At 48.8% G+C, this 11942-nt stretch overlaps 1 protein-coding gene and 1 non-coding gene across 3 annotated transcripts; both read right to left on the bottom strand.

Annotated features, from left to right (window-relative positions):
- Window positions 1–173: 173 nt before the first annotated feature.
- Window positions 174–9058, bottom strand: Clic1 (CLIC family member 1). 2 transcript variants are annotated; one of them, NM_001002807.2, is given in 6 exon segments: window positions 174–567; window positions 3919–4100; window positions 6311–6417; window positions 6553–6678; window positions 6868–6977; window positions 8788–9058. In NM_001002807.2, coding segments are annotated over 6 exon segments (726 nt in total). In that variant the 5' UTR covers window positions 8827–9058; the 3' UTR covers window positions 174–405.
- Window positions 9059–9918: 860 nt separating this feature from the next.
- On the bottom strand, window positions 9919–10024 carry LOC120099048 (U6 spliceosomal RNA). Its single transcript, XR_015646075.1, has one exon. It is a non-coding gene; the product is annotated as a U6 spliceosomal RNA (small nuclear RNA).
- Between the last annotated feature and the right edge of the window lie 1918 nt (window positions 10025–11942).

Below are 11942 nucleotides of genomic sequence, written 5' to 3' on the forward strand. Positions count from 1 at the left end.
ACGAGGATCACGAAACAACCCTCTAACGGACAGATGCAAAACATGGCAGACCCTGTACAAACAGTCCCCTCCTTAATTCCCCGGCAGCTGCACTGAGCTTAAGATCACTGACCCTTCCCTTCATTTGTAGCCCAGCACACTTTAAGCCGTCTTTGTGTAAACACAACACTAGATTTTTCCATTCTGTATTTTATTACTGAAATACGTTGTCTTACCCAACCCACCCAAAAATAAAAATCTTACCCTTGTCCTCTAATCTTTCCCTTATCCCCAGTCCCATCCCCGGCCCTGCACAAGTGCCCCGGATTTCCTGCCCATTGGCTATATCGGAGTGTGTCCATTATGTAGCAACGTGGAAGCCTCTGTGGAGAGCACAGAGTGGGTGAAGGACCCTTAAAAAGGTGCTCATTTGAGAGCCCTGGCCACTTGCTCATAGGCCAGCTCTATCTCTTCATCGTCAGGACAGGTGGAGGCGAATTCTTCCCGAGCGTAAGCGTTGCTCAAGTACCGATGCACTCCACGGAACGCCTCCGGGATGGTGAATCCTCTGTACTTTTTGCACACCACCTGAAGGTTGGAGAGAGGTCAGCGTGTTAGCCCCAGGGAAGACATGCTTGCTTTGCTTGGAGCTACTGAACTTTTTCTTCCTTTACCTGGTCTTTACAGGTCTGTCAGGTAAAACTGAGCCCTGTCCAGGCTGCCGGACTATTCTGCCTCCACTTTTACAGACTTTTTGCTGCCATTGTTTTGAGACAGGGTCTCTCTATGTAACCCATGCTGGATGATCTCTGGAACCTTTTCCCTGAGAACTGGTATTACAGGCATGCACCCTGTGCCTAGAGTCTTTAAAAAAAATTGTCCTTCTAGGGGTTGGGGATTTAGCTCAGTGGTAGAGCGCTTACCTAGGAAGCGCAAGGCCCTGGGTTCGGTCCCCAGCTCCAAAAAAAAGAACCAAAAAAAAAAAATTGTCCTTCTAGATGTTATTTATTTAGGCTTTTTAAAAAAAGATTTATTGGGTTGGGGATATAGCTCAGTGGTAGAGCACTTGCCTAGCAAGCTCAAGGCCCTGGGTTTGGTCCTCACTCAAAAAAAAAAAAAAGATTTATTATATATAAGCACACTGTCGCTGCTTTCAGACACACCAAAAGAGGGCATCAGATCCCATTACAGATGGTTGTGAGCCACCATGTGATTGCTGGGATTTGAACTCAGGACCTCTGGAAGAGAAGTCAGTGCTCTTAACCACTGAATCATCTCTCCAGCCCTATTTAAGTTTTTCAAGGGTTGGGGATTTAGCTCAGTGGTAGAGCGCTTGCCTAGCAAGCTCAAGGCCCTGAGTTCGGTCCCCAGTTCAAAAAAAAAAAAAAAAAAAAAAAAAAAAAGGAAAAAAAAAAGGAAAAAAAAAGTTTTTCAAGACAGGGTTTCTCTGTGTACTCCGGTTGACCTGGAACTTGCTCTGTAGACTAGGTTTCAAACTCTGTGATCCACCCATCTCTACATCCCAAGTGCTGGGATTTAAGTGCATGTAGCCATGCACTTGCTGGCTACATTTATTTTTATTTTATGTGGATGGGTGTTTTGTCTATTTGTATGACTGTGCACTAGGACATCAGATCCTCTGGTATGAGTTACATATGGCTGTTAGCTGCCATGTGGGTGCTGGGAACTGAACCTGGGTCCTCAAGAAGAGCAGTTAGCGGGGTTGGGGATTTAGCTCAGAGGTAGAGTGCTTGCCTAGCAAGCGCAAAGCCCTGGGTTTGGTCCCCAGCTCCGAAAAAAATAAAAAAAAATAAAAAAAAAATAAAAAAGAGCAGTTAGCAACATTAACCACTAAGCCATCTCTCCAGCCTATCTGGCGACTTCTTACTGATTCTTTCCCCTCCATCCCTGATCCTCATTCCCGCCTCCCCTGAGACAGGGTTTCTCTGTGTAAACCTGGCTGTCCTAGAACTCACCTGGTCGCTAAAACTAAATAGAAAGACCCTGTCTCGAGAAACTAAAATACAGAAGAGAAATGGACTGAGAAATGGCTCAGTGGTGAAAAGCACCCTCTGCAAACTCTTGCAGATGTTTGGTTTCCAGCAACCTCACTGGGTAGCTCCACTTCCAGGGGCTCTACCTCCCCCTTCTGCCCTCCAAAGGCACCTGCACTTACAATGTAATTAAAACTGAATATACACAGAGGCAGAGACAGACACAGGCTAGGCATGTGGTTAGTCCTGAGTTCCATTTCCAACACACACACACACACACACACACACACACACACACACACATACACAGAGAGAGAGAGAGAGAGAGAGAGAGAGAGAGAGAGAGAGAGAGCATAATTAGTAAAGAGTAACATTTTTGTAGTGAATTTTGTCCACTTGACTTTCAGGTCATCTATTAGTACCTTGATGTGAATGGGTTTTTTTTTGTTTGTTTGTTTGTTTTATATTTTGTGTGCATTGGTGTTTGATTGCATGTACATCTGAGTGAAGATGCCAGATTCTCCAGAACTGGAGTTACAGACAGTTGTGAGCCACCATGTGGGTGCTGGGAATTGAACCCAGGTCCTTGGGAAGAGCAGCCAGAACTCTTAACCACTGAGCCATCTCTCCAGCCATCACATCCCTTGATGCGAATGTCTTATTCCAATTCCACTGTTTGTGGGCAAGAACTAACTTAGTATCATTTGCTTTTTTTCTCTTTTTCCCTTCTCTTTTGTGTGTGTGTGGGGGGTAGAGGTGGTGTTGTTTGAAACAGGGTCTTATTCTGTGGCTAAGGCTGGTCTCCAACTCACACTGAACTTACTTCGGCCTAGCAGGCTGAAGGTTACAGGCATGAGCCACTCTGCCCAGCCTTTTCTGGTGCTACTCTGTTGATGGTGGAGTGAGAGTGGCTATGTTTTACTAAATTACACTGTAGCTTTAAGGACAGAAAGGAAACAGCAACTAAGGAAGAGTCCTTGAGAGAAAACGGGAAAGCCTGGGCTATGTGGAGAGTTACAATGTAGACATGGGAGAATCCTATGTTTGATGTGTGCAATACTGTGTGATATAGTTGCAGGAAAAGCCTACTTGGGAGCAACCCTGGACACAAACATGCAGGCCCACACATAGGCACACAGGCACACACAGACACACAGGCCCACACATACACACAGACACATAGACATACACACAGACACACACATACACACAGACACATAGACATACACACAGACACATAGACATACACACAGATGCACATAAGCACACACAGAACACAGACACATAGATACACACAGACACACAGGCACATAGGCGCACACATACACACAGACACACAGTGATACAGGCACACACAGACTAACAGATACACAGGCACACACAGACACATAGGCACACACAGACACACATGCACACACACACACACATACACACACACACACACACACACACACACACACACACACACACACACAGTGAAACTGAATGCCACTCTTGATTGGATGCTATATAACCACGACTTGTCTCCTGGAATGTAATTTTCTTACTTAGCAGCTTCTGCTAAGGGATAGATGGTGGTCCCTGGGTGGGGTCCACCACTGGTTACAGTCTATGGAAACCATTTGGAGAACATGGATGCTTGCCCTGCAAGTATGAGTGCCTGAGTTCGGGTTCTCAGCATTAACATCAAAACCTAGGCATGATAGGCAGCGCCATTGGACCGATGAGATTGCTCAGCTGGGTAAAAGCGTCTACAGCCGAGTTAGGTGACCAAAGCTCAATTTCTGGGAGAGAACCAATTCCCCCCAATTTTCCTGGAACTTCCATACCCCATTTGTGCACTGCTCCTTGTAATGAATTAGATGATTTCTTTTTTTAATTTCATCATAGAGATTCATCCCGTTTCCCACCCCCCACACAGCGACCACCGACGGCCACCACCGACCTGGACTATGTGAAGCTTTGGCAGCAGGTTGCAGTCAGCCAGGGTGAGCTCATTGCCATCCAGAAACTTCCTCTGAGAGATGCCCTCATCCTCGGCGCTGGTTTCATCCACTTCTTCCGGGAGGGGGGATGTCAAGTAATTGTCTAGAACCTTCAGGGCTTTCAGGAGTCCCTTCTCTAGGTCTGTGAGAGAGAGGAAGCTAATCAGAACTTTAAATGCTGGGGTGACAGCCTGCCCAAGAAGAGCCGTTGGGGTGTGAGGGCATAGCTCTGAGGTAAAGCACAGGCTTAGCACGTGTGAGACCCTGGATTTGATTTAGAAACAAAACAACCTCACTGCATGTGTTATTGTTACCATCTTTTCTTCTTCTTCTTTAAGGTTTTTTTTTTTTAAGATTTATTTATTCATTGCATATAAGTACACTGTAGCTGTCCTCAGACACACCAGAAGAGGGGATCAGATCTCATTACAGATGGTTGTGAGCCACCATGTGGTTGCTGGGAATTGAACTCAGAACCTTAGGAAGAGCAGTCAGTGCTCTTAACCACTGAGCCATCTCTCCAGCCCATAAGGTTTATTTATATATTCTTGTCTATGTGTATGTGTGTGAGCCTGTAGGAGTGTGTGCCTTGTGTATGTAGGAGCCTGGGGTGGGATGGGGGTCAGAAACAGGTTCAGATCTCCAGGAATTGGAGTTACATACAAGTAATTAGCTGTGAGTTGATGGGTGGGTGCTGAGAATCAAAACCCAGTCCTCTGCAGGAGCTTTTAGCCAGGGGACCATCTTTTCAGTCCCCACTTTATTTTTGAGACAAGGTCTCTCCCCAAACCTAGAGCTTACCCATTAGAGTGGACTAGCTGGACTACCTGAGCCCAGACTTCCTCCTCCCTCTACTTCCCCAATACTGGGGTTACAGTAGCTGCCCATCACATGTAGATTTTGACATGGCGGCTAAGCATCTAAACGCAGGCTCTCGGTGCTCGTACTTGCGTGGCAAGCACACAGGTGACTGAGCCATCTCCCCAGCCACCCGCTTGCAATTTATTCCCGCAACTAGAAATGGAGCCTCAGGTTTCACACACTAGTCGGGCTCTCTCTGTCCTGAGTCATATCCTCTCCCTCAGCCTCCCAGTCAGTCTAGAAACAAGTCTCAGCCACTTCTCATGAAAACCCAGAAGATGAACGTTATCCCCATGCTATAGATCTGGAAGCAGATTTAGAAAGGTGCAGAGACCTCCTCAGAATCGATCATTCCCCAACTCCACCAAAAAAACAAAAAAGTATGCAAAATAGTGAAAGAGGTGTCTGTGAGCCTGGAAATTCTACAGTTCATGTGGTGGTGTGGGGCGCACACATGGGGGTACACTTTAACAATGAGTCGTAGGGCTGGAGAGATGGATCAGCCGTTAGAGCACTGGCTGCTCTCCAGAGGTGCTGAGTTCAATTCCCAGCAACCATATGGTGGTTCACAACCATTTGTGCTAGGATCTGCTGCCCTCCTCTGGTGTGCCTGAAGACAGCTATCACATATATATATATATATATATATATATATATATATTATCTTTGAAAAGGAGAAGGAGAGGGAAAGGAAGGAGGAGGAGGAGGAGAAGAAGAATGAATGGATGAATGAATGAATGAATTGTAACCAGTGGTGGTGGTGCAGGTAGAGGCAGGTAGATCTCTGAGTTTGAGGCCAGCCTGGTCTAAGAGTTCCAGAACATCCAGAGCTACACGGAGGAAACCCTGTCTCAGAAAAAGAAAAAAACAACAAAACCAAATGAAAAGAATGAACTCTGGAAGGTAGAGAGAGGACCACCTAGTGGGGACAGCGGGGTGATGTGTAAGCGTATGAATTCAGTTTCAGATGCCAGTACCCGATTTAAAAGCTGGTCTTGGGACTTCCGTGGTTAAGAGCATTTGACTGTTCTTGCAGAGGACCTGGGGTTTGATTCCCAGCCAACATCTGTAACTCCAATCCCAGGAATCTAACAGTCCCTTCAGGCCCTGCACACAAGGTGCAGAGATACACAGACAACGCTCTCATATGTAAAAATAAAACAAGGGGTTAGGCATTTAGCTCAGTGGTAGAGCGCTTGCCTAGGAAGCGCAAGGCCCTGGGTTCGGTCCCCAGCTCTGAAAAAAGAACCAAATAAATAAATAAATAAATAAATAAATAAATAAATAAATAAAAATAAAACAAACTCCCAAACCCCAAAGGTCTCGGCAATGAGACAGCAGGGAGGTTAGAGGGGTAAGGCAGGAACAGAGGGTCGGAAGAGCTCTGGGAACATCTGCTCCGTCTCCCTGACAGCCGAGCTCACGGGGGCTCCTGGTGCCCTAACCCTAGAATCTTCTGTAGGACCCAAACCCCTGACCCACAACACTCACTGTCATTGAGGGCCGGGTTTGAGTTCTTGATGTAGGCAGAAAACTTGGCAAATATGTCCAGCCCCGAGGTGTTGGATTCGGGGTTCAGAGCAGCCAACTTTGGGTACCTGGAAGGCAGAGGGATAAGGTGAAGTCCTTTCTGGGGGGGACTCTGCCCTAAGGCTGGCCACCTGCCTCCCCTCTTCAACTTTTGTTCCGAAAAGCCTCCCAGTTCCCCTTTTCTTTCCGAGTGTCCCCCGTACCTGGGAGGGCACAGCACGGCCTCCAGGAACTCCTCGATTTTGTTGGTATCTGTGTGCACTTCGGTGCCGTAGAGCAGGAACGGGAGCTGCCCACCGGGGCAAAGCTTCTGTACCGTCTCTGTCCGTCTGGAGAAGGGGCCACGTGTCAAGGAAGGAAAAGGGGGGACCAGAGACCTCGGGATGTAGGAGAAGTAGATTTGCTCCAGACAAGCGAGACAGGTTTAAGGTAGAAGGGGGGTCACGTGGGTGCGCATGCGCATACGTGTGCACATGCGTCTACATAAGGGATGTTGAAAGGGGCAGGAGGGGGCCCACCTCTTGGTGTCCACGGTGGTAACGTTGAAGGTGACTCCCTTGAGCCACAGCACCATGAACAGTCTCTGAGAGAAGGGGCAGTTCCCAATCTTGGCGCCATCACTCCCAGCCTGAAAAGCAACGGCACCCCAGAGTTAGGCCTGGTGCACCTCATCCTTACCAGACCTGTTCTCTGAATCTCCTGCTAGTCCTGACAGACACTGCTAAGACGTCTAAGCCACCCCCAGGGCCGAATTATTTTCCCCTTTGGGCCTGGATCAGCAAAGGTAGGCGCCGGTGGCATCCCAGTGATTGACAGGGGGGAGGAGGCAGAGGAACAGTTAAGTCTTGGCTAGCTTTGAGAATCAGGATCCAAAAGGTGGAGAATAGGGTACTTGGTGGGGCTGGAATTGAATACTAGATCTTCTCCAGTGGAGCAGAGAGGTAGGGCAGGGTTTGGAAACCGGGTCCCCATTCTCTAAACCTCTATTCAAGCTGTTTCTGGAAGCTGGGCTGGTGAGCCAGAGGACCTAACCTCACCTTAGCGATATGGAGGGCCTAACAAAGGGGGCAACTCTCTAATTGGATGCAGGTGACCTCATCCCCCAAGGGACACCTCCCCCTAGACTGAGGGTGATTCATTTCTGTGTCTTCAGGCCTCAGCAGCTTCCTTCCCGGCAAGGAAGTGGGGGCAGGGATCTGTACGCACAGAGGCCTAGGCAGCTACTGACACCCTTCCAGTTCCCCAAATCCTCACTCTTCTCGTTCTTTGATTCTCTGAGATCCTCCTCACAGGACACAGGGCCAACATCTCCACAGCATCACCTCACTCAGGGTAAAAATAGCCCCTGGAGGCGAGTGTGAGGTGGGGACCACACCTAAGGGGCGGACCTAGGCTCCAGTTCTCTTCCCAGGGCCAAGAAACTGGGAAAGGCTGCCAGGGAAAACCCAGAGGGAAAAAAAAAGCATAGAGATAAACAGGACACCCAACACACAGACAAGACGAACCAGGAGTGCAAAGGGAGGCGGAGAAGCAAAAGGGGGTGCGAATGTGCACCCACTGGGAGGAGACCTGCCCGGAGAGGAAGGGACCGCATGGGGGTATGGGGAAGGGTGATGCCGGAGGGGCCGGGCCTGGGCAGAGGAGGAGAGCTGCAGCCACCGGTTTCTGAACCCAAAAGCCCAGGACCATCTCTCCTTGACCACACCCACGGAGAGGATGGCATGAAGGAGGAGGGCAGTGTGGGGGGGTGCTTTTTCTTCCATACCCATCAGCCCCGGTATTTTAATCTAACCCAAGGAGTCTCCTGTCCCCTTTGGAGCTCTCCTCTCTTCCTAAGTAACTATGGCTAAACTTTAATCTCCTTCCTGCCTCACAGTCTCTAGCCTCCCTTAGCTGGAGGGGTGGGTGGGGGGATAGTCATCTCAGCCATTGATTGTGCTGCTTCGTGAAGGCTCTTTGCTTCCACTCTGCGACACACTCATCCTTCAACCCTTCTAGATTCTCTCTCTCTCTCTCTCTCTCTCTCTCTCTCTCTCTCTCTCTCTCTCTCTGTCCCATCTTTCTTTCTTTCATAGGGCCACACGTCCTAGCCGATTCTTCTTCTTGAACCCCACCTCTGTCCCTTTCTCGGTCCTTCAGTCGTCTGCACCCCCCCGAACCCCGCACCGTACCCCATTCACTCTCTCACTTCTGAAAACCCCATTTCTTCACCTTTCTCTCCTTTAAGCTGCTGGAAACCTCTTCCATAAACTTTTCAGAGAGTCTGGAACTCTCATTACCGTCTCACAAGTCACCCCCACCTCCCAGCAAAACAGCGCCAGGGCTAGGGGTGGGGTCAACTAGGAAGGGGTTGGGGAGTTAGAGCTGGAGCCCAGGAGAGGGGAGGATTGGCTTGCAGAAATTCTGAGAGTGGCCAAAGAAAGAGAAGGTGTTCTTACCTTCACGAACAATTCGACCTGAGGTTGTTCTTCAGCCATGGTTGCGTCGGGGACCAGGAAGCAGCCGTCGCTGGGGGAACTGGGAGGGGCCCGGGCAAGGGAAGGCGGGTCTCACGGCCCGGGATTCTCTCCTCCAGACTCAGAGCTGTCCCTTCGGCGCAACCTAAGTCCGATCAGACCCTTTAGTTCTCTCCAACGCGGCTTACCCACCGGCTCAGTGCACCCCACACCCAGCTGCTCCACCTCGTTCCCTCCCGTTTAGCTCAGTGAGCAGCTGACTCACCGACCGGCCCCGCCCTGGACTTGGGGAGGGGACATGTGGGGAGGGGACTCGGTGATCGTGGGAGTGGGTCCGGGACAGAGGGCAGAGGTCTCGGGGATCTCAGGGATAAAGTGTTAGGAGGGAGGTCCCGGGACTCCCTCGATGCCCTGACCATTCCTAAGCACAGCACCACGTTTGTGCCTCAGTTTCCTCGCTTCTTTAATGAGAAGGGTGGCCACGTTCAAACAGGGAAACTTGACACTAGCGAACTGGCCCCCTCCGTCCCCCACGAGGGTGCAGAAAGGGAGTCTGAGGATGCAAGGGTTCTGCGTTCTTTTCACTTCCAGTCTTGTCTTCGGGTTTGCTGGGAGGGACTGTGCTCTGTATGTGTGGAGGGGGATTGGGAAGGAGTTAGTGAGGTTAGGAATACGGATGGGTGAAGGGCACTCGTAGGCACAGGCCGGGAGAGACCAGGAGGCCTGATGCTGGCGAAACAGGAAGCAGAGCCCAGGCTCCACGGCAGGGGGCGGTCCTCTGAAAGCCTGTCAACGCTTAGACTTCCCTAGCCTGGGCCCCTTACCCTCCTCTCAGTGGTGAAGGTTGCCTTGGAGACCTATCCTGATACTAGGATAGCACTGGGGCTCATCCTGGGGTGGGTGGGGTGGCGACTGGTTCTGTCACAGGAAGTAAAAAGCAAAGGTCAGAGAGATTAGTGTGAGCAGAGTCAGGAAAAAGTAACTTTCCCCGGGAGGCTCGATTTTGGAGGTTCTATCCAACTGTAGTATAGAGATATAACTTGACTACCTATTTTTTTCCCCCACTTCGGTATCTTTTAATTACCCATGACTTTACGTCAAGCATGGGCAAATAAAAATACGGGACGCCTCGCGGATTTGTGTGACATCCTTGCCCAGGGGCCCTGCTGATCTCTGTAACGTTCCCGTTTTAGTGTTTGTGTTGCTGAAGTGAGAGCTCTATTACCACCAATTTTTAAAAATATCTAAAAACAGGTCTGCCAATGTCTAACCTCCACACTCTAAGTTTCTCTACTGTCCAACTACCTTTTTTTTCTACTCAGTCTAAAATATATATATATATATGTGTGTGTGTGTGTGTATACATGCATACACACATACTCATATATATGTGTCTGTATGCATATTATATATGTGTGCATATATATATATATAATTTGAAGAAAAATATGCTGGACTTGGAACGACTGAGAAACAAAACTGGACTGAGAACTGAAAGAGACAAGGGGGGCTGAGGTGGAGTGATGCATGTAATGCTGGAACAGAAGTTAGTGGTTTCCTCTCGTGCTTCCTCTTCTGAGAGTGTTCTCCTCCCTGGGGGAAGGCTTATCTCTTTCTTCCCCAGAAAGGCAGAATATACTTGGTGTTTGGGCTTTTGAACGACATCGCAGACAGCTGTAGACTGACTCATGCGTGAGCCCCATCTAAGTTCTAAGTGTGTTCCCATTTGCTGACCCTTGAGATCTGTACAGGAGCCTCATCCCTCTGATAAGAAAGATGGCTTCAATGAAGCCTTATTTCCCTGCTGACGTCTCCTTTGTTCCCTCTGGTCAGTGACCGTCAAGCAATCTACTCATAGTGAGATCTCTCTGGGAGAGGCTTTAGACTCAAACAGGTTTGGCTGCCTCTCTTGTCTTTATAGCCGCAGCTGCTCTGATCATCGGTATTGACCGTGGCGCCTGGATTGCTAGGAACACACAAACAGTTCTCTTGCCTTTATTTTTCAGGCTGCTCTCTCCTGGGACCACCAGGGGTACTCGTGGATTTGAAGCCCGGACTGCATCATCGGAATTTACACTCCCATCTTATCTCTGAACTCCCTCCTCTGCTTTCTCCTGCTCTTCTCTCCTCTGCTGGCTTCTCTTCCTGCGTCCTGGGATCCCTTCCGGCTTTTCCTTCTGGGTAAACCAGTCCCTAATCTCTTAGCACCCCAGATTGAAAGGTGTGTCCCTCCCTGCCACACCCCAGAGCTGTCACCAATAACCTCTTCCAGGTTTCCATAACTACATTGCTCAATAATTTGCCAAGGGTAACCATTAACCCAGTCCTTAGCCCTGCTCCCCTTGAGAGAGGATTTTCCAGTCACTGATCAGCAGAACCAGGTCACCTCACACCATCTCTGAACCTCAGGCAGGGTCTTATTTTAGTGTAGCTAGGACAGTTTTTAAATTATGTGGTGTGTGTGTGTGTGTATGTGTGTGTGTGTGTGTGTGTGTGTGTGTGTGTGTGTGTGTGTGTGTACAAGCAGCACAGGTGTGGAGGACAAAGGACAATCTGGAAGTCAGTTTTTTTCCTTCTACAGAGTGAGTCCTGGAGAGAATATTGAAGGTACTTTTACCTGCTGAGCCAGCCCTGATGAAGTTATTTTTGTTTGTTTTCTTGTTATTGTTTTGTTTTTTTGTTTTGAAAAGTATGTTGTTGTTTTTTTCCTCCCTCAGAAACCCCTTCCTTCTCCTTTCCCATTCAAACGGATCTTCAGTCAGAGATACCCTGTATCCTTAGGGGCAGGAGGGCTGTAGTATGGTTGCAATGTGCTCTAATTAGGTCTACTCTTAGAATTTAGCATCTTTCAGATACTTATACTTCCTTTTCAGGGGTCCCCCAAATAATCAATCCCGGTATTGCTCTTGTTGGGAGTGGTCATCCCCTACAATCAGGAAACGTAGGCAAAGTAGGGCTGAAACAGGAGTTGGTTCGTACTTCCACATATTTATTTCAAACACTCATGCAGCGCTTATTTTGTTTGCTGGGCACTGTTCTGAGTTCTTTATAAATATTAACTTAGTGGGTACAAATATTAACCGAGCTGTCGCTGTTGGCACAGGTTGAATTAATGTTGCTTCTGCCCTCTCTCTTCA

The sequence above is a fragment of the Rattus norvegicus genome, chromosome 20 (genome assembly GCF_021556685.1).
Source record: "Rattus norvegicus strain SHRSP/BbbUtx chromosome 20, alternate assembly SHRSP_T2T, whole genome shotgun sequence".
Taxonomy (NCBI): domain Eukaryota; kingdom Metazoa; phylum Chordata; class Mammalia; order Rodentia; family Muridae; genus Rattus; species Rattus norvegicus.

Excerpts from the sequence above, each read along its gene's own strand:
- Clic1 (XM_087598043.1), bottom strand. The coding sequence starts at position 8,826 with ATGGCTGAAGAACAACCTCAGGTCGAATTGTTCGTGAAG. Across the intron at positions 6,418-6,552 it reads GCCGTGCTGTGCCCTCCCAG|GTACCCAAAGTTGGCTGCTC; the intron begins GTACGGGGGACA and ends TCTGCCTTCCAG. Across the intron at positions 568-3,914 it reads GCTTCACATAGTCCAGGTCG|GTGGTGTGCAAAAAGTACAG; the intron begins GTGGTGGCCGTC and ends TCCAACCTTCAG.